The sequence below is a fragment of the Oryctolagus cuniculus genome, chromosome 6, assembly GCF_051225735.1.
Source record: "Oryctolagus cuniculus isolate XC-2025 breed Fujian yellow rabbit chromosome 6, ASM5122573v1, whole genome shotgun sequence".
Classification (NCBI taxonomy): Eukaryota; Metazoa; Chordata; class Mammalia; order Lagomorpha; family Leporidae; genus Oryctolagus; species Oryctolagus cuniculus.
The window spans coordinates 156964254-156987171 of NC_142872.1; the positions used below are offsets into that span (position 1 = coordinate 156964254).

The 22918-nt window shown below is 39.9% G+C and overlaps 1 protein-coding gene across 5 annotated transcripts in view; it reads right to left on the bottom strand.

The window, feature by feature from the left end:
- ADCY8 (adenylate cyclase 8) overlaps positions 1 to 22918 on the bottom strand; it is a 250150-nt gene that overhangs the window by 179447 nt on the left and 47785 nt on the right. For all 5 annotated transcript variants that reach the window (XM_089335713.1, XM_051844023.3, XM_051844024.3 and 2 more), the window contains exon 2: positions 18902 to 19051. In XM_089335713.1, coding sequence (XP_089191839.1) covers positions 18902 to 19051 — 150 coding nt within the window. The remainder of the gene's footprint in view (positions 1 to 18901; positions 19052 to 22918) is intronic.

A 22918-nucleotide genomic window follows, 5' to 3' on the forward strand; every position in this document is an offset into this window, starting at 1 on the left:
ACTGGCATCTATGTCTGAGGCAGTATTTACAAGGTGGAAGCTTAGATACTGATGATGTAACAGGGGAGAGAAATTCCATCCACCCCAAGGCCCAAGGGGGCAGGGGCAGTGGCCTGATGCAGGTTTTGTGGGTCCTGAGACTTTTTTTTAAATTTTTTAAATTTTTTTTTTTTGACAGGCAGAGTGGACAGTGAGAGAGAGAGACAGAGAGAAAGGTCTTCTTTTGCCGTTGGTTCACCCTCCAATGGCTGCCGTGGCTGGTGCACTGTGGCTGGCGCACTGCGCTGATCCGATGGCAGGAGCCAGGTACTTATCCTGGTCTCCCATGGGGTGCAGGGCCCAAGCACTTGGGCCATCCTCTACTGTCTTCTCCCGGGCCACAGCAGAGAGCTTGCCTGGAAGAGGGGCAACCGGAACAGAATCCGGGCCCCCAACTGGGACTAGTACCCGGTGTGCTGGCGCCACAAGGCGGAAGATTAGCCTAGTGAGCCATGGCGCCAGCCCTGAGACCTTTTTAAGTTATGAGTGATCGTGGTGAGGGATTGCTCTTCAAGAAAACTGTGAAAATCATAACAGGTAACTTTCTAGCTCCCCTCAGAAGCGACTTGCAAGTGGAAGATCTTGACATTTAAGCTTCCTAATGAGTCCACTTCTGAACAGTCAACTGTGCTTCATTATTGCAAATGTTGCAAGATCTGACACCTTGGAGACCTACCTAACCTATGGCTGCCTGTGTATAGATGAAACAAATTATTGACCTTTCTAAGTATTAATATAAAGCTGTGCTGGTAGACATGTGATTATAACTATGAGATAGCAGGTGTTTCAGAAGGCAATTGGAACACCATCTTTAACACAGTTAATTGTTAGTTTATAGTTCATTGGCTATGATCTGGTGTCATTTTTCTTCATTGATACATATTTCATAGTCATCCATTGAAATTTAAAAATTATATTGAATTTATTTGTTGTGGAGCTGAGCTTTTCACATTTATTCAAAAATACTATATTTTAAAACACTTTCTTTTTCATATGTTTTATTTATTTGAGAGAGAGAGAGATAGAGAGAGAAAGAAAAAGCAAAAGAGAGAGAGAGAGAAGAACGTTATATTTTAATAGTGATTGGAGTAGCTAATTTGGAAGTTGAAAGATTGACTAAATTCCAAATAAGTAACTCTTTGCTTGCAGCATTATCAAAATACTGTATAGTCTTTTCAAATACAACACTTAATAATAACATCGATTAAAAAAACATCAATAGTATGTCTACAGTTAAAAAATAGTTTTGCTTGTGCTAGCCCATTTGCTGTCAAAACAACCATGTGAGGTAGGAATTACTAAAATCACTAAAATTTCATAAGTGAAAAAGCTAAGGCTCAGTCCTCGAAGTCACGAAGGGCACCTAATCAAATATCCTCCTTCTGTTGCTTCTCAAGTGGCGAAAAGCAAGACTGTCAAGGCCGGCACTTCCCAATAGAAGTCAATCAGAGGCTGGAAGGCTTGGCCCCTTTGCTGCCACAGCTACACAAACTGTCTACAGAAATTACCCCCACTGGATGTGAGCATATGGTGTCTAAAAACCTCTCCTGAGCCTGCTAAACTGAGTGTCTGTCAAAGGCCTGTGTGTTAAAGTCTTGTTTTGTAAAATCTTGTTAATGGATTAAGGGTAGATACTGGATCTGATTATGATGTCTGGTTGGTGAGCCTACTGGGAGGCCTTTGATACTGAGGGGGCGCTGTGGCACAGTAGTTCTCATGACAGGGTTCTTGCGTAAGCTGTGTCCCAGCTTGCTCTGTGGTTGCTCCTCAAACATTCCACCTCTGTCAGCCTCTGTCAGACACCAGAATAATGTGGCTGCTCAGTCTTGGGCTGTGGACCTCCGAAGCATAAACTGGAATGCATGTTCTCTCCTCATAATGCATTGTAGTGAAAGTAACAAAAAACTGACTAATACAAAACCCAACTGGTTAATGAGTTGAGTCATCACCTAGTGTTTAACGATGTGCTTGTGTCAATTTTCTACTCCCAAGAAGCATAGTTATCAGATAAACCCTTCTCATAAAATATCATAATCAGCAGACATATATAATTACATATTTGACATTATATATGTGTCAATGGACACTTAAGTTGATTCCATATCTTGGTTATTGTGAATAACACTGAAGTAAAAATGGGATTGCTGTTGTCTCTTTTATATGTTGATTTAATTTCCTGTAGACCTAAGTAATTTGAGCTGTTGGGGAATAAGGAGGTGTGAGATAAAATAGGAACCTGCTGGTGATTAACACACAGTAGTGATTTACAGATAGGCCAAGAGGAGTCAAAGGCCTCCCTACATTAACAAGAATACCCTCTGCAATATCTAGCATTCAACTGTCTAAGGAGGGGAAGTTCCATATTGTCCATAATACTCACATTTCGAGAAGGAGCCTTGTGAAAGTCTCCTTAACTCAGACACGGTTTTCTCATTTGATACAATGTTACTGAATGTTTACCTTCATAGATATTACAGGGTGGTGGTGCAGGACACAAGTCCTCCATGGACCAAGGAACTTGCAATCTAACAGGGAAGATATGTACCACATGCAGTTCTAAGTTGGAAATTACAAAGCTTAACAGACTCCAGTTTAGTCTGGAAAAATTTCCCTAAAAATATCTGACTGTTATCTCTAGCATCTCACTAGGGGCATGTTCCATGGTATGCATCCTATAATGCACTAATCTAACTGAATAATGAACACACTTTTGTGTAATTTTGATTGGAATTTAATGTCGTAGAGGAGTTCAGAATAATGAAGTGAAATAAATGAGATGTATTCAATGGCCCTTGGCCCAATTTGTTCCTGAAATCTGCTTAGGAATGGAACTCAGACAAGTCCAAAGTTACTGGGAAGCAGAATTTCCCACCTTGCAGAAAATTACCTTCTGGGGTTATTAGCAGTTTATTGCACTTGGTGAGCAGGTAAGGACAGAGCTTGGGCTTTCAGAATAGTTGAGAAGGCCACAGGACACTAAAACCCCATGTGAGAAAGGGAAAGGAAATTTCCTGAAGAACCTGCCATCTTAGTTAGATCAGGATGTATTACTGGGGCTGGGAATCTTCATGGATCCTTTGTTGGAAGCTTGGACCTCCACAGGACACTGAACCTCTTTCTCTGGGTAGCTTCAGAATGTGTTGGACAGTATCTTTTCTCTACATTAAAAAAAGACTCATCTCCACGTCTTTATGTGTATTCCCTTTGATCACATCACAATCCTGTTGTGCCAATTCATGCCTGCTCCTTAATGTTCAGTAATATGAGGCAATACCCTCTCCTTATTTCCAAGATGAATTGAGTTGAGTTTCCTGTCACTGGAGACTAAAAGGGTGTCTCCAACAAGGAAGTGAGGACTGAGGTTATCTCAAGGGAGGAAAGGACAGTATATGATGAGACACTGATAATGAAGGCATTGGATGTTAAAGAGACATCATAGTGTCATTGTAGGCTATATGGTTCTGGAGCAAGATTCTCTAGTTTTGAGTATCAGCTCTGCAACTTACTAGCTGTTATTTAATTTCTCTGTTTTTCAGTCTCCACACCTATAAATGGAGGTAAAAACATCATCCATCTCAGGGTTTCTCTGAGAATTGAGTTTATATATATAGTATAGTTCAACACTTTCCAAAAAACAAAGGGCTAGTCGCTGTGAGTTCCATCCAGGTAACATTTAAGGTGCAGAGAGAGGTGAGAAATGGACTACATTTCATTGCAAAACTGATTGAGAGTTGTATGAGTGTCCTTGAGCTGCTGTAACAAATCAAAACAAATCCAGTGGCTGGAAACAACAAATTTATTCTCTCACCATTCTAGAGATCAGCAGTCTGACATGAAGGTGTTGGCAGAGTTGGTTTCTTTCTGAGTTTCTGATGGAGAATCTCTCCCAACTGCTGGTGGCTGTCAGCAAGCTTTGTAGGTGTACTGCTCAGTCTCTGCCTCCGTCTTCATATGACACTCTCCCTGAGTGTTTCTCCCTCCTGTATCTAGGTTTCTCTGTGTTTTCTCTTCTTCTTGTAAGGACATTACCATAGTAATTAGGCCCCACTCTGATCCAATATCAATTCAGCTTAACCTGGATACATCTGCAAAGATTCTGCTTCCAAACAAGATCCCACACTAAGGTTTGGGGAGACATGATTGTTTTGAGGGTGGGCACTGTTCAACCCAGTATAGAAGTTATATAGATGAGCTGAGGGGATTTAGATTTTGGAAGGATCACTGTGACCGCAGCATGAAAAATAACATTGCAGGGAGTTAAGGGACTGGGACAGTGGTGCAAGAGAGAAATGGAGAAGGGAGTACGGTGAAACAGGTGCATAAAAATGTGAACTATGGCAGGGAAAAGGAACCAACTGCTCATGGTTAAGACTGGATATCAGGAAGCAGAGAGTGGAGGGGCCAGTGTTGTGGCTTAGTGGGTAAAGCCGCCACCTGCAGTGCCTGCATCCCATATGGGCACCGGTTTGAGTCTCGGCTGCTCCACTTCTGATCCAGCTCTCTGCTGTGGCCTGGGAAAACAGAAGATGGCCAAAGTCCTTGGTCCCCTGTATGGGAGACTCAGAAAAAGCTCCTGGCTCCTGGCTCCTGGCTTAGGATCAGCCTAGTGCCAGCCATTGCGGCCAACTGTGGAGTGAACCAGCGGATGGAAGACCTCTCTCTCTCTGCCTCTCCTTCTCTCTCTTTGTAACTTTGACTTTCAAGCTTGAAAGGTGGTGCTATTTAGTAAGATAGGAAATACTTAACAAGTGGAGGATAAAATGATTATTTCACTGATGCCAGGTTTCTGCTTGCTCTGAAATCAGAGTTCTCAGCCTGAGTTTTAACTTCGTAGACTCCAACTACTAATCAAGAGTAATTTCAGTATGTTTTAAAGATATACCTGGAATTTCTGGATTTTCAAAAGTAACCTGCCAAACTGCCTTACATTATAATAGCTACCCACTTAACTGATTCACTAGCTTATTCTACTGATGGAGGCTCTCCATAACCAGTTGCAGATAACTGGTCTTATATAATCTACCCACCATTTCTGCTATACCAGTTACCAAGAGGCAGTAATATTTGTCCCTAAATCTGTGTATATTAGTTGTATTTGTTATCACTGCACACAAATTAAGTATCATGTAAGCAACAAATAAGATTGGGAAAAGAAAGTAAGCTTTTGTTATTATGAAAGATAAATTGAATGCTATGGAAATACTCAAATATTTCATTCTAAAAATCTGTTTTCGGCCGGCGCCGCGGCTCACTAGGCTAATCCTCCGCCTAGCGGCGCCGGCACACCGGGTTCTAGTCCCGGTCGGGGCGCCGGATTCTGTCCCGGTTGCCCCTCTTCCAGGCCAGCCCTCTGCTGTGGCCAGGGAGTGCAGTGGAGGATGGCCCAGGTGCTTGGGCCCTGCACCCCATGGGAGACCAGGAAAAGCACCTGGCTCCTGGCTCCTGCCATCGGATCAGCGCGGTGCGCCGGCCGCAGCGCGCCAGCCGCGGCGGCCATTGGAGGGTGAACCAACGGCAAAGGAAGACCTTTCTCTCTGTCTCTCTCTCTCACTGTCCACTCTGCCTGTCAAAAAACAAAAAACTAAAATCTGTTTTCAAAAGATTAGGAAAAAAAAAACCAGAGAAATTCTCAAATGGTTTTGCATCAAGATTACTCTGAAACTACCTATAATTTATTTCCCCTATTTTATGGTCAACCTATATTTTTGGGTGTGGTTTATGCAAAACAGAGAATGTAGACTTCTGGTCATGGAATTGTACTCAAATCCACCTAAAATAAGCTATTTTCAGCATGGATCACTTTTCACAAAATACATATTCAGAAAATACATATTTTATTTTTCTCCTGCTTCATTCTACTAACACTTGTGACATGTGCCTTTAGCTGTATCAAGGCAGCAGAGCTTGTCTTCCCTTCAGCATTTTATAGCTGTGCTGTATTAAGTTTCTTGCTCCAATTTCTTTAGTCAAAATTCTCTGCACAGATTTATGAGATAAAATGCCCCCATGTGGCTCCCTGGCTGCTCCTCCGCTTCTTCACCTGGATCAAAGGTGCCCGGGCTGTGATGGTGATTGATGTCCTGTTTCTGGACTGCCTCTGGAAATGTTAATGGTATGCAAATGAGCACAGGGTGATAGCCTTTCTTAGGTTCAATGGGAGTATTTCAAATTAGTATTGCTCATGGGTGCCAATCTGAGTAAGAACACAAATAACAAGAAAGAAAACTACAGTTGGTGGAATTAGAGTATCTTCTGCTATGAAATAGGATTTAGCCCAGGTGATTCAGTAGCTCAAGAATCAACTACGGCCGTCCATTCTCATGTTCTCATGAGACTGTGCTGTTCTAGCCAGTGGAGGCCAGGGATTCCTACGTGTTGCTTACTTTCCTCACAGCAATCTTGAGATGTAGATTTTCACCTTTGACAGATGAAGGATGTAGATTCAGAGTTTAAATGTTGTGCCTAAGGTTATCAAATATGGAATTAGAAGTAGGAATCAAATCCAGGGATGGTCTTCTTCAGAGCCTTCATGCCTTCCATCATGTCACAAAATACAAATAACCTGCTGGAAAGACTGCAGAGAACCAAGCAGCCAGACGAAGTGTGAGAGTTGGCAACCCACCCACACGGCATAGACTGTCTTTTGAGTGACATCAGCTATTACAGGAAGGCCTAAGATCCTTAGCTTTGGGACTCCTATCACCGCTCAGAACCTTCCTTGCAATTAGAGGAGACCATGGTGTTAAACTTGATGCAAAACAGAGTGGGGAAAACCCACATTAACTAAAATTCTCTAAGTGCCAAGTTAAAAGAAATGTTACAACTGGAAGCATTAGAGGAGGCTTCTGAAAGAGGGACATCTGAGCATCAGATTGGGCGTTGGTGAGATTTTCACAGAAATAGCCTCAGCATTTGTAGAGTTCTTTACAGTTGAAATAACACTTGTTCAGACAGTATGTTATTTGTTTCTCAAAACACCCCCATGGGTTAGGGCAGGAATGATCATTTCTAATTGAGTGGTGAGGAAACTCATGCACAACATGGTTTGACAACGTGTCCAGAGTCACCTCAGCAAATTAGAAACAAAAATGGCACCAGCATGAAAGTCTCTGGTCGAAATACAATATGAGTCACATATAGCATTTAAAAATAGAAACTATTAAAATTAATTTTAAAAACATATCCTGATTAACTACTTACACCCCAAATATCATTCTAATGTGTAATCAATATGTAAATAGTATGTAAAAAGTTGAGAATGAGATCTTAATCCTTTTTCTTAGTGTTGCCTTCAAAATCTGATGTAGGAGAAAATTTACACTCAAAGTATATTTTAGACCAGGGACATTACAGATGCCCAACATCCACCTAAGATAATAGCTACCCTATTGGATACAGCAGAGATATTTCTGATGCCTAGCCCAATATCTTTTTGTTTTACTAAGCTGCCTCACAAATACAGACAGAAAGGAAGCAGAGCATTCCATCAAAGGGAGCCACGGAAGCATTTCATTTAGGGTCCTGACACAACACAGTCATACTTCAAAAGAATATTAAAGATAATTTAGTGAAGAGTTAAAATACCCAAACAAGGGATCGAAAAGCACCCCAAGGCCCGAAAGTGAAAGCCACAATTTCTGAAACCTGGCAGACCTGCAGTATAGCAGAGGGTTCCCCTATAGGAACTGTGACCTTAGCTAGGGAACATAGACTCAGTGAATGCATCAGGGTGAGATGGAGCTATAAACACATGGACCTATCTGGCTTCTTACCTTGCCATCTCCTTCCAGTGCCTCCCATTGGCCATACCGCCTAGAAGCCAGATGGTAATTAACTGATTTATGCAATCAATAAAGTTCAGCTTCTTGGAGCAAAGAAGGATGGAGACTGGATCTAGAGGGCACATGGGAAATGACCAGCAAAGAGTCAAAGGCATAAAAGTGCACTACGTGTTTGCTGGTTGAGGTGGAGTGTTGCAATACAAGGAAGGAAGAAGCAAGTGACACAGTTGAATAGTCTGGCTGCACCTGGGTTGTGTTGGGCTGCAATGAGACTGGCTTGTGTTTGATGGGCAGTTGCAGACGAGGGGCATTAGTATAACATCAAGATCAGGCACTGAGAAGATGATCCTGATAGAGTAATAGTCCCTGCTGTGGTTTTGAGTTTTGGGTTAGTTATAACCTTACCTCTCAAATGAACCGGTTGAGAAACAGATATGGAAACAGACTCTTTATTACTGGCAAGGGAACAGAGGCTTTGTTTAAAGGAGTAAGCATGGGTTTCCTTTTCCTTTTTTCTGTCGTAACCACAGTTTCCTGGCCAGAGGCAGAGCAGGTTGGCTCCTGTGGGGTTCACAGCATTATGGGCTCCTGTTGAGGAGGGCAGTGGCCTGCATGGGTGAGTCCCATGGAGGAAAAGAAGGAGACATACTCTTACCCCACCCAAAGGCAATGAGTTTGTAACGATCTATAACCCAAGAATCCTACTCTCTGGAGAAATAAGGACCAATGGATCCTTGCCTCGCGTGAGATAGAAAGCGACAAGGACAATCAAGAGAAATGGTAGGTTTGGCTTTATGTTCCACACATTTCCATCAAACAATATATTTAGAGTTTCCTATTTCACAGCTCATAAGAAAAATTGGGAAAAGGAAAATACAGTTCCTTTTTCAAGAATAATTTTAGGGTGACATGATTCCAGGTTACTAGACCAGTTCACATTGGTTAGAAACTGGTTAGTACCAGATAGAAAATTATTTTGTGGAATCCTTTAGACCATACAGTCTTAGTAAAGGAAGCAAAGGTTCAGCTAGTACATATGTAGTAGAAATGGCATCACAGGAATCGGTGTCATGGTTAATGTGGATGGATATGTCATAGAGAAAGAGAGGCATTTTTGGGGGGCAATGAGAGTTCATGAATGGACTGAGCCATTGACAGCTATGGGATATGCCAGTGAAGACACCCAGGAGAATGCTGGTGACAGGTGTGTGAAGCTTAGAAGAGAGCATGGTCTTTGGAGATATTGATGTGAGAACAATCATGAAGCAAAGGTTGAAGTCATGATGAATTACCAAAGAGGGTCAATAGATGAACCAAAAAAAGGAGTCAAGAAAAGGCCTTTGGAGAAGGCCGATACCGAAGGATTTAGGAAGAGGAAGAAGGAGCTGTGAAGGACACACAGAAACCTGAAAGACAAGAAAGAAAATCAAGAGCTCCATAGAGCAATTAAAGGAAGAGAGTGCTTCACAGGAAGGGGGTGGAGGGTGAGTCAGCAGTCTCTGGAGCTGCAGAGACAAGGAGGACAGGATACTGCTGATGTGTGATTGGAAGAGCAGGGATACTGAGCAAAAACTTTAGAGAATGGAAGACTACATTAGCACTTCCATTCCTCTCTGGAAATTACCCACCGCACAGAGAAGTGCTCCCAACAGCTGCTGTTCTGTTGTGCGATGCTGTCTCTCATGATTGATCTTGGGAAAGACACCTAGCCAAAGCCTATCTAACAATATTTCAACTCCTGTAGTTTTGGATTTTACCTCTACACTATGAACTCTTTGAGACTTTGAATATATGTTTATTTTGTGTTCTCCCCCAAAAATCTTTTACACTCTGGACTCCTATGCAGATCAAAGCAGGTGTAAACTTTTGAGGGTTTGTGGCAGCCATTTTCTACCATATGGCGTACATAGCAGAGAAAATTAACTTGTAGAGAAGGAGAGAATATAGCAGACATAGAGAAGGATTCAAGGATGGAAAGGAAGCTCTGTGGAAATTTAGCGGCTCTATTTATTGATTCTGGGCCCTTCCAGGGCTCTGAATTACTTTTCTAAGAATTTTTTGACTTATCCTTACAATTTTAAAATAAACCCTGTCTTTTTTCTTAAGTGAGAAGGAAGTGGTCATTGTTACTCGTAACCATATCTAATTAATTAAGTAGTGTGGAAAAGTCTAGAATACAAGGATGCACCATCTAATATGGAGCCATTGGTCATATTTTGCTATTAAATTTTAAATTAATGGAAATAAAAAATTAGCTCCTTAATCACATTGTCCACATTTCACTTGCTTTCATTTGCTGCCCAATAGTCACAAGTGGTTTATGGCCTTTGGATAATGCAGATACAGAAAATTTCCAACATCACAGGAAGTTCTACTGGACATGCAAGAGTAGAGTATTATATACTGGGGAGGATAATTATAAGATCCCTGTTAAATATAAGAGTGGGAATAAGAGAGGGAGGAGATGTACATTTTGAGATATGCTCAATCGGACTTGCCCCAAATGGTAGAGTTAGCAACATGCCAGGGGATTCCAATTCAATCCTATCAAGGTGGCATGTACCAATGCCATCTCACTAGTCAAAGTAATCAGTTTCATTTCACAACTGATCATAATGATAGGATTAATAGTCCAAGGGATCACATAAACAAGACTAGTGTCTGCTAATACTAACTGATAGAATTAAAAAGGAGAGAACAATCCAAAATGGGAAATGGGATATACAGCAGACTCATAGAATGGCAGATGTCCTAAACAGCACTCTGGCCTCAGAATCAGCCCTTAAGACATTTGGATCTGGCTGAAGAGCCCAGGAGAGTATTTTAGGCATGGAAAGTCAAGACACTCTGGGGAAAAAAAAAAAAAAAAAAAACCTAAACTAAATGAAAAATCTCTGTAAGTGAGATCCAAGTAGAAAGAATGGGCCATCAAAGAAGGAGGTACCTTTCTCTGAAGGGAGGAGAGAACTTCCACTTTGACTATGACCTTGTCTAAATAAGATCAGAGTTGGCAAACTCAAAAGGCTTCCATAGCCTAGGCAACTCATGGCAAGAGCCTAGGGTGATTACTGATGCCATAAACAAGAGTGTCAAATTGTTAAGTCAACAACAGGAGTCGCTGTGCACTTACTCCTCATGTAGGATCTCTGTCCTTAATGTGCTGCACATTGTGATTTAATGCTATAACTAGTACTCAAACAGTATTTTACACTTTGTGTTTCTGTGTGGGTGCAAACTGTTGAAATCTTTACTTAATATATACTAAATTGATCTTCTGTATATAAAGATAATTGAAAATGAATCTTGATGTGAATGGAATGGGAGAGGGAGCGGGAGATGGGACGGTTGCAGGTGGGAGGGAAGTTATGGGGGGTGGGGAAAGCCACTGTAATCCAAAAGTTGTACTTTGAAAATTTATATTTATTAAATAAAAGTTTAAAAAAAGAGCAGGAACAACACATATTCTGAGATTCTGCCACTTTGAGGTCAACTGTGAATTTTCTTTGAATAGATCGTTGACAAAATTCTTCCTTACTGGATAAAAGAATCTATAGCTTTAAAAAGCCCCCTAGATCTATGAGATACCAACATAAACAAAACCACCTAACTCAGAAGGCATTCACAAACCCAACTTTCTTCAACAATCTTTTCTTTGGACCATTAGCTTACACCGGTATTGTCTAACAGAGTTATTTAAGTTAAATGGAATCACTTTAATACAGCTGAAACATCTGCTGCATTTAAAAATAATCTTCCTGCTGCTATAACATATGGTGTAGCCAAGAACTTTATTCCAGTGCCCCCAGAGCCTCTGAGACACCTCGAAATGTCATGATTACCATACGGAGGTTTATACAATCCTCAAAGCTGAAAGAAAAACAATTAATTCATTTTAATATTAAAGATAAATATGGGCCATTTGGGCCATTTGGGAAGAGAAATGGGATTACAAAAACCATAATAATTAGAACCTAACTCTCTAAAGAGAGATTTTCCAAGCTGTAGCTTCCAGATGGAAAATTCCCCTCGCAGATTTTGTTGAGGACACTGCATTGTTTGTCCCAGTATCTACTGAATGGAATAAGGTTACTCCTGCAGCACATTTTTAATGAAGGTCACATTGGGCACAAACCTGTTTACACAGGTGAGTTTGTTTTTTCTTTTTTTTTTTTTGTAGGTAGAAACGAAACAGGAACCAAAGTTTGAATTCAGTGTAAATCAGTTAAATATACTTGAATCCAAAAGTCTTGTATTCTAGTCACTGTGGTAGATAAATACCAGGGAATCAGATGAAACACATAGAGAAGTTGCTTTCAAAAGAGTTTTTCCTAACAATAGTTATATATATTTATGAACTACCATGTGACATTTTAATACATGTATTTAATGTGCAGCGTAGTCAAAATCAGGGTAGTCAAAAAGTTCTCCTTTTTGAAATTATTTTAATTTTTAAGATCTATTTTATTTATTTGAAGGGCAGAGTCAGAAGAAGATCTATCTATCTATCTATCTATCTAGAGAGAGAATGTCTACCATCCACAGGTTCACTCCCCAAATGGCTTCAACTTTCAATGGACAGGGTTGGACCAGGCTGAAGCCTGGGGCCAGAACCTTCATCCAGGTCTCGAACTTGGGATAGGGGCCCAAGGACTTGGGCCAGCTCCCACTGCTTTCCCAGTTGCACCAGCAAGGAACTGGATTGGAGGTGGAGCAGCTGAGACACAAACCGACACCCATATGATATGCCGATATTGCAGGCAGTGGCTTAACTCATTATACCACAATGCTGGTTCCAAAATTATCTATTTATTGAAGGCTTTAGTCTTTGTTCTAGTTGCTTATGACATATATAAAAGGTTATTGTGAACTATAGTCACCCCACTATGCTTATTCCTTTTTCTTAACTTTGATTTGGTACCCATTATTCAAACATTCTTTACTCTCCACCTACCCCTCCAAGGCTCTAGTAATTATTCTGTATTCAGATTGAGGATTTTTCAGCTTACACATATGAAAGAGAACATATGCTAGTTATCTTTTTGTATCTGGCTTATTTCACTTTACATGATATTCTCTAATATTCCATTATGTGTGTGTGTGTGTGTGTGTGTGATATTTTCTTTACCCATTCATCTGAGTAGTTACTTTAGCTACTTTCAGTAGTCTTTAGTGGTCTTGGAGAGAAAGAAACACAGATTAGTATATGCTATCAAGTATGCCCCATTCTATAGAAAAGTTTATGCTCATTGTATATGGGGGCATTAAGAGAGGCTTTTTAACTCTAAGATCTAATGGAGGGAGTCATGCTGAAACAGATGACCAGAGACACAACAAGATGTAGGCTGACTTTCCTTGATGAAAAGACCCCATGGCACAGAGTTGGAAATTAGCAGCTCAAGGAGCTGGTGGTCATTTGGTACAATGGAAGAGGGAAGGGGATTGGGAAGAATTCTTGTGGAAAGAATATGCGCTAGATCCCAGAAACTCTGTTGCACCATGCATGAGGACTTTGAGGAAATGTGGTAGCCAGAGGGTTTTCCTGCTGAGATGAGAGATATCATGTCACCACCATAACAATAGTCTCTATAATATGCCTTAAGCATTTACACTGCTTTGGACTAAGAACCATTCATCCTTAACCATCACCAAAACATTGGAAGACAGGTTTAACCACTATGCTCATCTTATACCCATAACACCAATGTCTTCAGAGAAGCAGTTTGCATGAAGCCCCAAATTCAGGAAATACAGAAAGAGGGATTAGAACTCAGATTCTCCAAAGGCTGTTGGGTTTTTTGTTAACATATACACTACACTGGTTCTGGGCCATGCCAAGATCTGAAGACTGAGAACAGACTGGAGGAAAAGAGGCTGAAGACTGGGAAAACAGACAGCAGATAATTAGTATTCTCTGTGCTGGTTGAAAACTGTGGTTAAAAAAAGACAATGTGCTTGCCTTCCCAAAGGAAAGGGCTAATATGGATTCAGTCTCTTGTGGAAAATCATCTAAATTAAAAATTCTGGCTTTGGACTCACTCAATACATTCTGGTGGCACTGTACCAGCTTCCATGGAAGGGAAGTGAGATGTAAAATTGAGTATCATCTTCAAAGAGCTTAGTTAAAAACCTAGTTTTTAAAAACTTAGTTAAAAGCCTAGAAACACTGAACAAGGTGTTCTAACATTTCTTGGTTCTTGGACTTCAAGAACCATCCATGAAATTCAAGATATTGAAAAAAGAAAACCTGTTTCCCAGAGCATCACACATCACATTATATAATGGGGACCACAAAGCAAGAGAAAGCATGGATCGCATGCTTCTTTCTAGCTAGTGCTTGACCGTTTTTATTTGTAACAACAATTGGCAACCATCATGAAAAACTGATGATCCCAGTTACTTCATAAGTATATTTTCTGCAGTGGGTTTTGGTCACTGTCAGATGGGATATTTAGAGGAATGAACCATGGGGACATTCTTCAAGGGCTCACAGTTGATCCTGACAGATGTGCAGTAATTGAGATCCAGTGTAGCATGCTGTAATCGAGATCTGTAGTAGTGTTTATTCACTTTCATGCATACAGCACTTTGAAGAACTCCTGATGCATAGTTGATATCTGATAAGTAGATTTTTTTCACTGAGTGAAAAGTAGTAGTGTCTCATTGAAATACACATTTTTGAAGGTATCAAAGAAAACCTACCACCAGTGTTTCCATCCTTCTTGCCAGTAGTATCATTCTAATTTCTGCCTTCCCTGTCTTCCAACAATCTATTCACCTACCAGGTTCCATGAGTAAGTATTAAGTTTATTTTTCAGTGTATCTACATCATGAATTAATGAATTGGATAAATATTTAAATGGATGAATTAATCTAAATTGCTCAAAAATTTTCCCCAACAAGCTATGCTCTCTCTTGGAGATATTTCCGTATGGTTTTGACCTTTGCGGGGATGATTTTCACTTCTTTACTGAGCTAAATTCTTTCCATATGTCAGCTCAGGCAGCATTTCTTCTGTGTAGCCTTCTGCAAGGATAAAAGCTCATTTAGGTTTGACCCATCCAGCATTGTTGTAGGTCTATATAGTTGTCTGTTTCCTTATATACCTGACAAACTCTGTCAGGCTAGGAACTGATAGCTAATCACTATTGTATTCCCAATGTCCATCAGACTTGCTGTTCAGAGAGACTCTCAATAAGTCAATTCATGATTTAAAAAATAAATCTTTTAAATATTAACTTTGTATTCTAACATGAGATAAAATCAGTGCTTGAAAAACACTACAAGGCCGGCGCCGCGGCTCACTAGACTAATCCTCCACCTTGTGGCGCTGGCACACCGGGTTCTAGTCCCGGTCGGGATGCCGGATTCTGTCCCGGTTGCCCCTCTTCCAGGCCAGCTCTCTGCTGTGGCCAGGGAAGGCAGTGGAGGATGGCCCGAGTACTTGGGCCCTGCACCCCATGGGAGACCAGGATAAGTACCTGGCTCCTGCCATCGGATCAGGGCAGTGCGCTGGCTGTGGCAGCCAATGGAGGGCGAACCAACGGCAAAGGAAGACTTTTCTCTCTGTCTCTCTCTCACTGTCCATTCTGCCTGTCCAAAAAAAAAAAAAAAAAAAAAAAAAACCCTACAAAACAATCAACTATATGTAATATGATCTCCTTGATTCTGCATTTCAAAAAATATCTTTTGACTCCTTTGGGATAATTATCCAAGAATAAAGTATATTCTGTCACTTTGGCACTTACAGTGTCTCTTTCAGAGGATAAAAGATTCTTAACAAGCATATTACAGTTAGCTCTGCTGAAAGGTAAATAGAAATGAATTTGTCAATGGCACATGATAATTTAAAATATTATATAGAGGCTTATTCTGAGCTCTGGTTGCTGTATACCTGAGGAGAACCACAATTTTGATTTGCCTCCATGTAAATAACTCTAAATTATTTCAATCCTTAATGTGTTCTCAAAAGAGTCCTCTTGGGACTGAGCTATGTTGGCTGACTCATAGAAATAATTATACACAATTTAGCCAAATAGAAACTCCTCACTGAGTTGTGCACAATATTTCTCACCATTAAGGAGATTTTTCAGGCAGGGTATTATTATCCCTATGCTATAGATGGAGAAATTAAGAATTGGAGCTTGTTCAGCCTCACTAAAATAGTAACAAAGGTTTCAAATCTAGGGCAGTCTCCTTTGAAAGCCTATATCCTCCGCTGGTCACTGACCGTCTACCACTGAGGAAGTTCTCGGGGAAAACAGAAACCTGAAGCAGAGATCAAATGTTCATGGAAAGTAACTTTAGCACTGAATGACACAGAGCTGGCAATGTCAGACATACCCTGGAGGAAGGGAGTTTGTCAAGCACACTTTATCATGGTTGTAAACTTAGGATTCAAAAGCCCACAGCATATTTTACTTAATCCTCAACACAAAGAACCTTCTATCAAAAGTTAGTCTTTTTCTTATATTTCATCCATGAAAATAATGAGATCTACTTGTAGTTTGATGCTAATTTATACACAGCATCTCATCTGAGGCAAATGCAATGCTGAAAAAAAAAAAAAGGTACTGTGCCATGAGGAACTTAAGCTGAGAGTGAAGAGGCTTAGGTGAGCCAATTAAGGAGCAGGACAGCCACAAAACCTAGTGGCCTAAGCTCTGCATTATTGTTTCCCCTGTCCTCACCTGTGTATGTTGTTATTTCTTCTTCCTTCTACCAACTTAATAAAAATAAAGATTTGCGAACAAGGTAGAAGATCCCTCCAACATGCTGGTTACTGGATCATTGTGATTCCAGGACATGAAATTTGAAGGGTGGAAAAAGAAGGGAATCTTACAGATATGAAAAGGCAATAACTTTCAGTGTCTTTAGTATTTCATTAACACTTGCTAGCAGATATCCCTGACAACTCACCCACAACTGTGGCTCCTGTTGTGACAGAGCATGGAGAAGAGTTGAATCAATTATTGATAGAGCAGCTTTCTCTGAATTGGCACAGATCCCATGGAAAGAGTGATGTGCCAATCTGGCAACTGTTCTGTTTTGCACAGCAACATAATACAAAGTTGTTGGATGTTCTCATGTTTATTGTACGAGATCCTTTCTTTCTTAAAGTTGTGTTTCTAAATTATTCCAAGAGCTATTCAGGAAAACTGCAATAAGATTATTATTGAGGTTCCACAATTGTTTTAAATAGTAACTGAGAAACTCCCCATTCTTAGCCTTGTGAATTCAAGGCAGGACTCGCAAATTCCATGGTTTCCTCTATGCTTCTGACAATACTTTGTGGTGATGAGGTGATGATACCACGAGTCTTTGGCAGGTTTCCTCTGACCTGTCTTCCTCATCCATCATCATACAGATGTGACTCCATTCACTTCAAATATCCATGTTTTCTGATAATTTTATCAAGTTATTCATGAGGAAAAACACAGAGGGTTTTTTTGACAGCTATTTTTAAGTCATTTCTCAAGCCATCACTGTCTAAACCTTAAAATAGCAGGTGTGATATACCTAGCAAGGCACAACTTTAAGAAACAAGCTTAGTAAGGCACAACCTGATGTTTGTGTTGAACAGAGAATTACCAGGAGCATTTGATTTAGGATACTCTATGTCAATTTTAAAATCATCTCTACAATACATTCTGGATATTTCTCTTTGAAAACTGTTTTCAGAAACAATAGTATGCACATAGTATGAATATATGAATAGTTTCAATAAAAGAAATATTTAGCCTTTGAAAGTTAATGTCATTTCACTAATTTTTAAAAATTTATTTAGTTGTATTTATTCGTAAGACAGTCAGAGACAGGCAGAGACTGACAGAGAGAGATCTTCCATCTGCTGTTTACTTCCCAAATGGCCACAACAGCCCGCTGGGCCAGGTGGAACCCAGGGTTCTGGAACTCAATCCAGGTGTCCCATGTGGGTGGCAGGGCTCAAGTACTTGGGCCCTTACCTGCTGCCTCCCAGGATGCACATCACTAGAAAGCAGGGACTGGAGTCAGAACCAGGACACAAACCCAAGCACTGCAACATGGGTTGCAGGCGTCCTAAGTGACATCTAGGCTGACGTACCAAATGCTTGCCGTAAAAAGCTGGCCTTTCTCCAGAAACGTGGCCTCTGAGGCAAAAGCTATTTTCATAGTTCCTATAACATCCAGTCAATCAGGATGTCCAACAAACTCTTATTTCAGCCTCTCTAAAATGAAACTCATTGTCTTCCTCTAAACCAACCTAGTTTTCCCGTTTCATCCTTTATTCTGAGATTGGCATTATGTGTAATATGTATTTTGAAAATTAAGATGACCTATTATGGACTAGACATGTACAAGATTCTTCTAAGGGCTTTCTGTCATTTAAATCTCTATGCAGTGAAAAATGTTATCTGATAACAATGTACAGTTTCAGAGAAGGAGGGTAAAAAATGAGATTGTTCATTTTTAGGAAGCATGATCCTGTTGACAAACATAAATGATCATCAAAAGTGCCAGAAAGGGCTGGCGCTGTGGCTCACTTGGTTAATCCTCCGCCTGCAATGCCGGCATCCCATATGGGTGCTGGATTCTAGTCCCGGTTGCTCCTCTTCCAGTCCAGCTCTCTGCTGTGGCCCGGGAGGGCAGTAGAGGATGGCCCAAGTGCTTGGGCCCCTGCACATGCATGGGGGACCAGGAGGAAGCATCTGGCTCCTGGCTTCTGATCGGCAGCGCTGGCCTTAGCGACCATTTGGGGAGTGAACCAACGGAAGGAAGACCTTTCTCCCTCCCTCCCTCTCTCTTTCTCTCTCTCTCTCTCTCTCTCACTGTCTACAACTCTGTCAAATAAATAAGTAGAAAAAAATTTTAAAAAAGTTGCAGAAAGCCGTGTTGTGACTATGATCATTTTATTTTTGTGGGAAACAAGTACGTGAGTGTGGAGAGCTAGTTGGACCCACTTTGACTTATCAATCTAACATTACTATTTTAGATTCTGCAATCCCATGACAGGTACTTTGAGAGAACAAGTCAGGATGCAAGCTTCATGCAATTCAGACATTGACTAGGGGATAACTGGGATGCCCAGCCTTTCCAACTGGTACCTGTCTTTGATTCTCTGTCTCCAGGCGTAGCCTGGCCTCCACACACCTCCGCGTTTCCAGGAAGGCTTGACGCTGGGCCCGGTCTGAGAGGTAACTGATGAAGATTCCAGCCGTGTTCATACACATGAATAGCACTGCCTGGGCCACAACCTAAAACAGAATTTCAAACAGTCTGGTCAGGTAAGTAAAACAAAAAGTGATGGGAAGTAAAGAGAAAAAAAAAAAAAATGGGCCTTGCCTATAATGCTGCTGAGTGAGGGTGTTTTTACATTTTTGCTTGTTGAACTCTTTATTAATGGAGCCTTAACCTTTTGACTATAATGTAAATTAAAAGCATGTTATCCCCAAAACTAAAAAGGAAGGAAGGAAGGAAAGAAAGAAACAGAGAGAGAAAAAGAGAGAAAGGGGGGGAGGGAGGAGAAAGGGAATTGTCACATTCTTAGAATTTTATCTATGAACTACACTGAATCTGTTCTCTTTGTATTAATATCACATTAACATGAGAATTGATGAGAGTTGTGTTATAGTAATTATGATACATTTTCTATGACCCCGAGAATCTAATTTGCCAATAATTCCTTAACATTTTCTCAAGGTAAATCTTTATGTAGTAATCCAAATGTTTTAAGCATGCTAATAGAACTATGCCTTTCACTCAGATCTTGAGTGAAATACCATCTGTTCAAAGATGTCTTCCTAGGCCACACTATCTGTTAAAGCCACTTCCTCTGCAAGTTTTGACTTTGAACTTGTATTGGAAACTTTAGGCAAGATTGGAGCCTGGTTGGCTTCTCTCTTCCTTATGCTGCCTCAACTTCCCCCTTCACTAGCTAAAGTCTATGAGCCTAAAGGGCTGGGGAATCAGTTGTGGGGAGGTGGGGGGGAAAAGAGATTAATAAAATAGAGGAAAGTTATCCACTGAAGGGAAATACTGTATTTTGACTTTAGTGCCCTTATGTGCCTTGGGATAGAATCCAACTCTTCTTTCCAATTCAAGAGAAGATATCAGATTTGTCTACTACTTAATCTTTGGCATCAAATACCTTTGCTGTACTCTCAAATTGGGCTTTGTAATTTCACGTTTTCTCACTTCCAAACTACTCTCAGTAAAGAAACCTGGGGAAGAGAATCAATATGTGGAAGAAAGGAACATTACAGTGTCAGTCTCCTTATTTTTATGACTTTAATCTGAGGGCAGATCATAGTTGGGTCAGAGTGCGGTAGCTGAGGGTCAAATAGAAAATTCAGGTGAGCTTAAGAAGCAAATAGCATCTATAGCTGCTGGAAAGTGATGGAAGAATCCAATAAAAGAGAGACTAAGTGTAAGGGAGCCTGAATCATACACTACCTGGAAGACAGCAAGCAGTGGTGGTAAGGATAAAAGAACTGAACTGAAAATTGAACTGCAGTTCAAAACACAGATTTCTATTTGATTTCAACAAAGTTAATTGCAGCCTTAAAAAAAGTCACCATCCCCAGGGCAATGTGAGAGGATCGAGCCTCTTAACCCAATGGCTTTCACAATGTCTTCAATATAATACAAAAATACATGACATAGGCATACATATTAAACAACAAACATTGAAATTACACTCTCAAGAGAAAAGATAATCAACAGATGGCTATTCTCAACTGATACAGATGCTGAATTAGCAGAGAAAAATGACAGCAACTCTGACAACTTTTCCCAGTGATATAACAACAAACGTGCAAATAATGAATGAAAATAGAGGAAATAAGCAGAGAAATAGAAATCACAATAAAAGGAAAGTCTAGAACTGAAAAATACAATATCGGAAACAAAAACATTAATTAGATGATATTAACATCAGAATGTAGAGTATAGAAGAGTCCATAAACCTGAAGTTGTGATATAGATAATGCCTATTCTGAAGAAACAAGAGAAAAATATTTTAAAAGGGTTTTAGTGATCTGAGTGACAATATTTAAAGGTCCTACATATAAATAATTGGATTCTCAGAAGGAAAGAAAGAATGGGAGACAATAATTTGTTTTAAGAAATATTCAGTATAATTCTATAAATTTTATAAAGACATATTTATAAATTCAGGAAGCTCAAAATACACACAAGATAAATGTTAATACAAACTATGCTGTGTACATCATAGTCAAAATGCTGAAAAGCAAAGAAAATCTTGGAAACAGTCAAGGAAAATGTTACACAAAGGGGACCTACTCTTCAATTATGATGATATTTTCAAATAAGACAAAAATAATTCAGCTAATATTTGTAAGAGATAGTCCTAAAATAAAGCAATATAAGAAGTTTGAAAGAAAAAAACAAAATAAAAGTGATTTTGCTGTTTAAGTATCAGATATAAGAGAATTTAAGAAATGAGGTATTACTAGAGATAAATGGGCCACTAAATAATTACAAAAGGTTTACTTAACCGGGAAGATTTAAAACTTTGAACTTGGATCCATTTAAGAATACAGCTTCAAAATATATGATGGAAATAGGATTTTCATCTTTGTAATTATTTACAAATCTATTTTAGCATAATTTTCAACAGTTAATATACCAACTGGATAGAGAAGTCATCAAAGATAGATAATTCAAATAGATCCGACAATTAATGATTTTGAAATGGAACATAATACCCCACAATTAGTAAAATAATCTTTTTAGGTTATAACAAACATTTGTAAGAAATGTGCGCACAGTGGGTCTGAAGCTAGCCTCAGGAAATGAAGTCAAAGAGAAGGAAACAGAAACCTCAGGTTTGTGTTTGCAAGATGATGCTGATGAAGATAAAGATGAATATGAATTTTAATCATGGAGAAGTGGAAATCTTATACAAGCAGAAAAATTTTTAAGAATATTATTTAGAAGAACAACTTTTTAAAATTATTTAAAGGAGCAAATGAGCCACAAATTAAAAATAATTCTTTAGCACAGTTGGTTTAAGGACAGCAAATTTGTTATTTAAACACATAACTGTACATAATATGAAAGCATCAAAGGCCTGGTGATTTTTACACAGTTGTGAAGATCTACAGGAATGATATGGGTAATCTCTACCAGTGTTGGATGATGATGTAAATGGTAGGGTGTTCAGAAATTTATTCTGGATTATAATCTGCTGATAACATTTCATTAAATGACAGAATTGCCAGGACTCTCCTAAGTCTCAGCTATTATGGATGGGTTGTTAGATAGGAAGAAATATATTTTTTAAGATTTTATTTATTTATTTGAGAAGTAGAGTTACAAACAGAAATAGGGAGAGACAGAGAGAAAGGTCTTCCATCCGCTGGTTCATTCCCTAAATGACCACAGTGGCCGGAACTGAGTGGATCTGAAGCCAGGAGCCAGGAGCTCCTTCCCTGTTTCCCACGTGGGTGCAAGGGCCCAAGAACTTGGGCTGTCTTCTATTGTTTTCCCAGGCCATAGCAGACAGCTTGATCAGAAAAGGAGTTGGACTGAAATGGAACCAGTGCCCAGGTGAGAGGGTGGTTCTGCAGGCAGAGACTTAATCCTCTAAGCCACAGAGCAGGCCCCAGCAGGAAATATTTGTAATTAAAATACTCTTTTGTTTTCAAGAGTTGTCTTTGAAGAAAAGTAAATTTATTTTAATTTTTTACTGTAGAAAGAGTCCAATTCTATTCAATCTAACTTTTTTTCTTTTTTTAAAGATTTAATTCTTACTATTTGAAAGAGTTGCAGAAGGAGAGGGAAGAGATACAGAGGGAGAGAGACTTTCCATCCACTGATTCACTCCGCAAATGGTGCAATGGCCAGGGCTGTGCCAAGCTGAAGCCAGGAGCACAGAGCTTCTTCTGGGTCTCCCATGTGAGTGCAGGGGCCCAAGTGCTTGGACCACCTTTGCTGGTTTCCTGGGTGCATTAGAAGGGAGCTGGAATGGAAATGGAGCAGCCAGGATACAACTGGCACCCACATGGTATGAGGCATCACAGGCACTGGCTTAACCTTCTATGACACAATGCTAATCTATTCCATCTAAATTTTCTTCAGGTTTTTTTATATGCAATAAT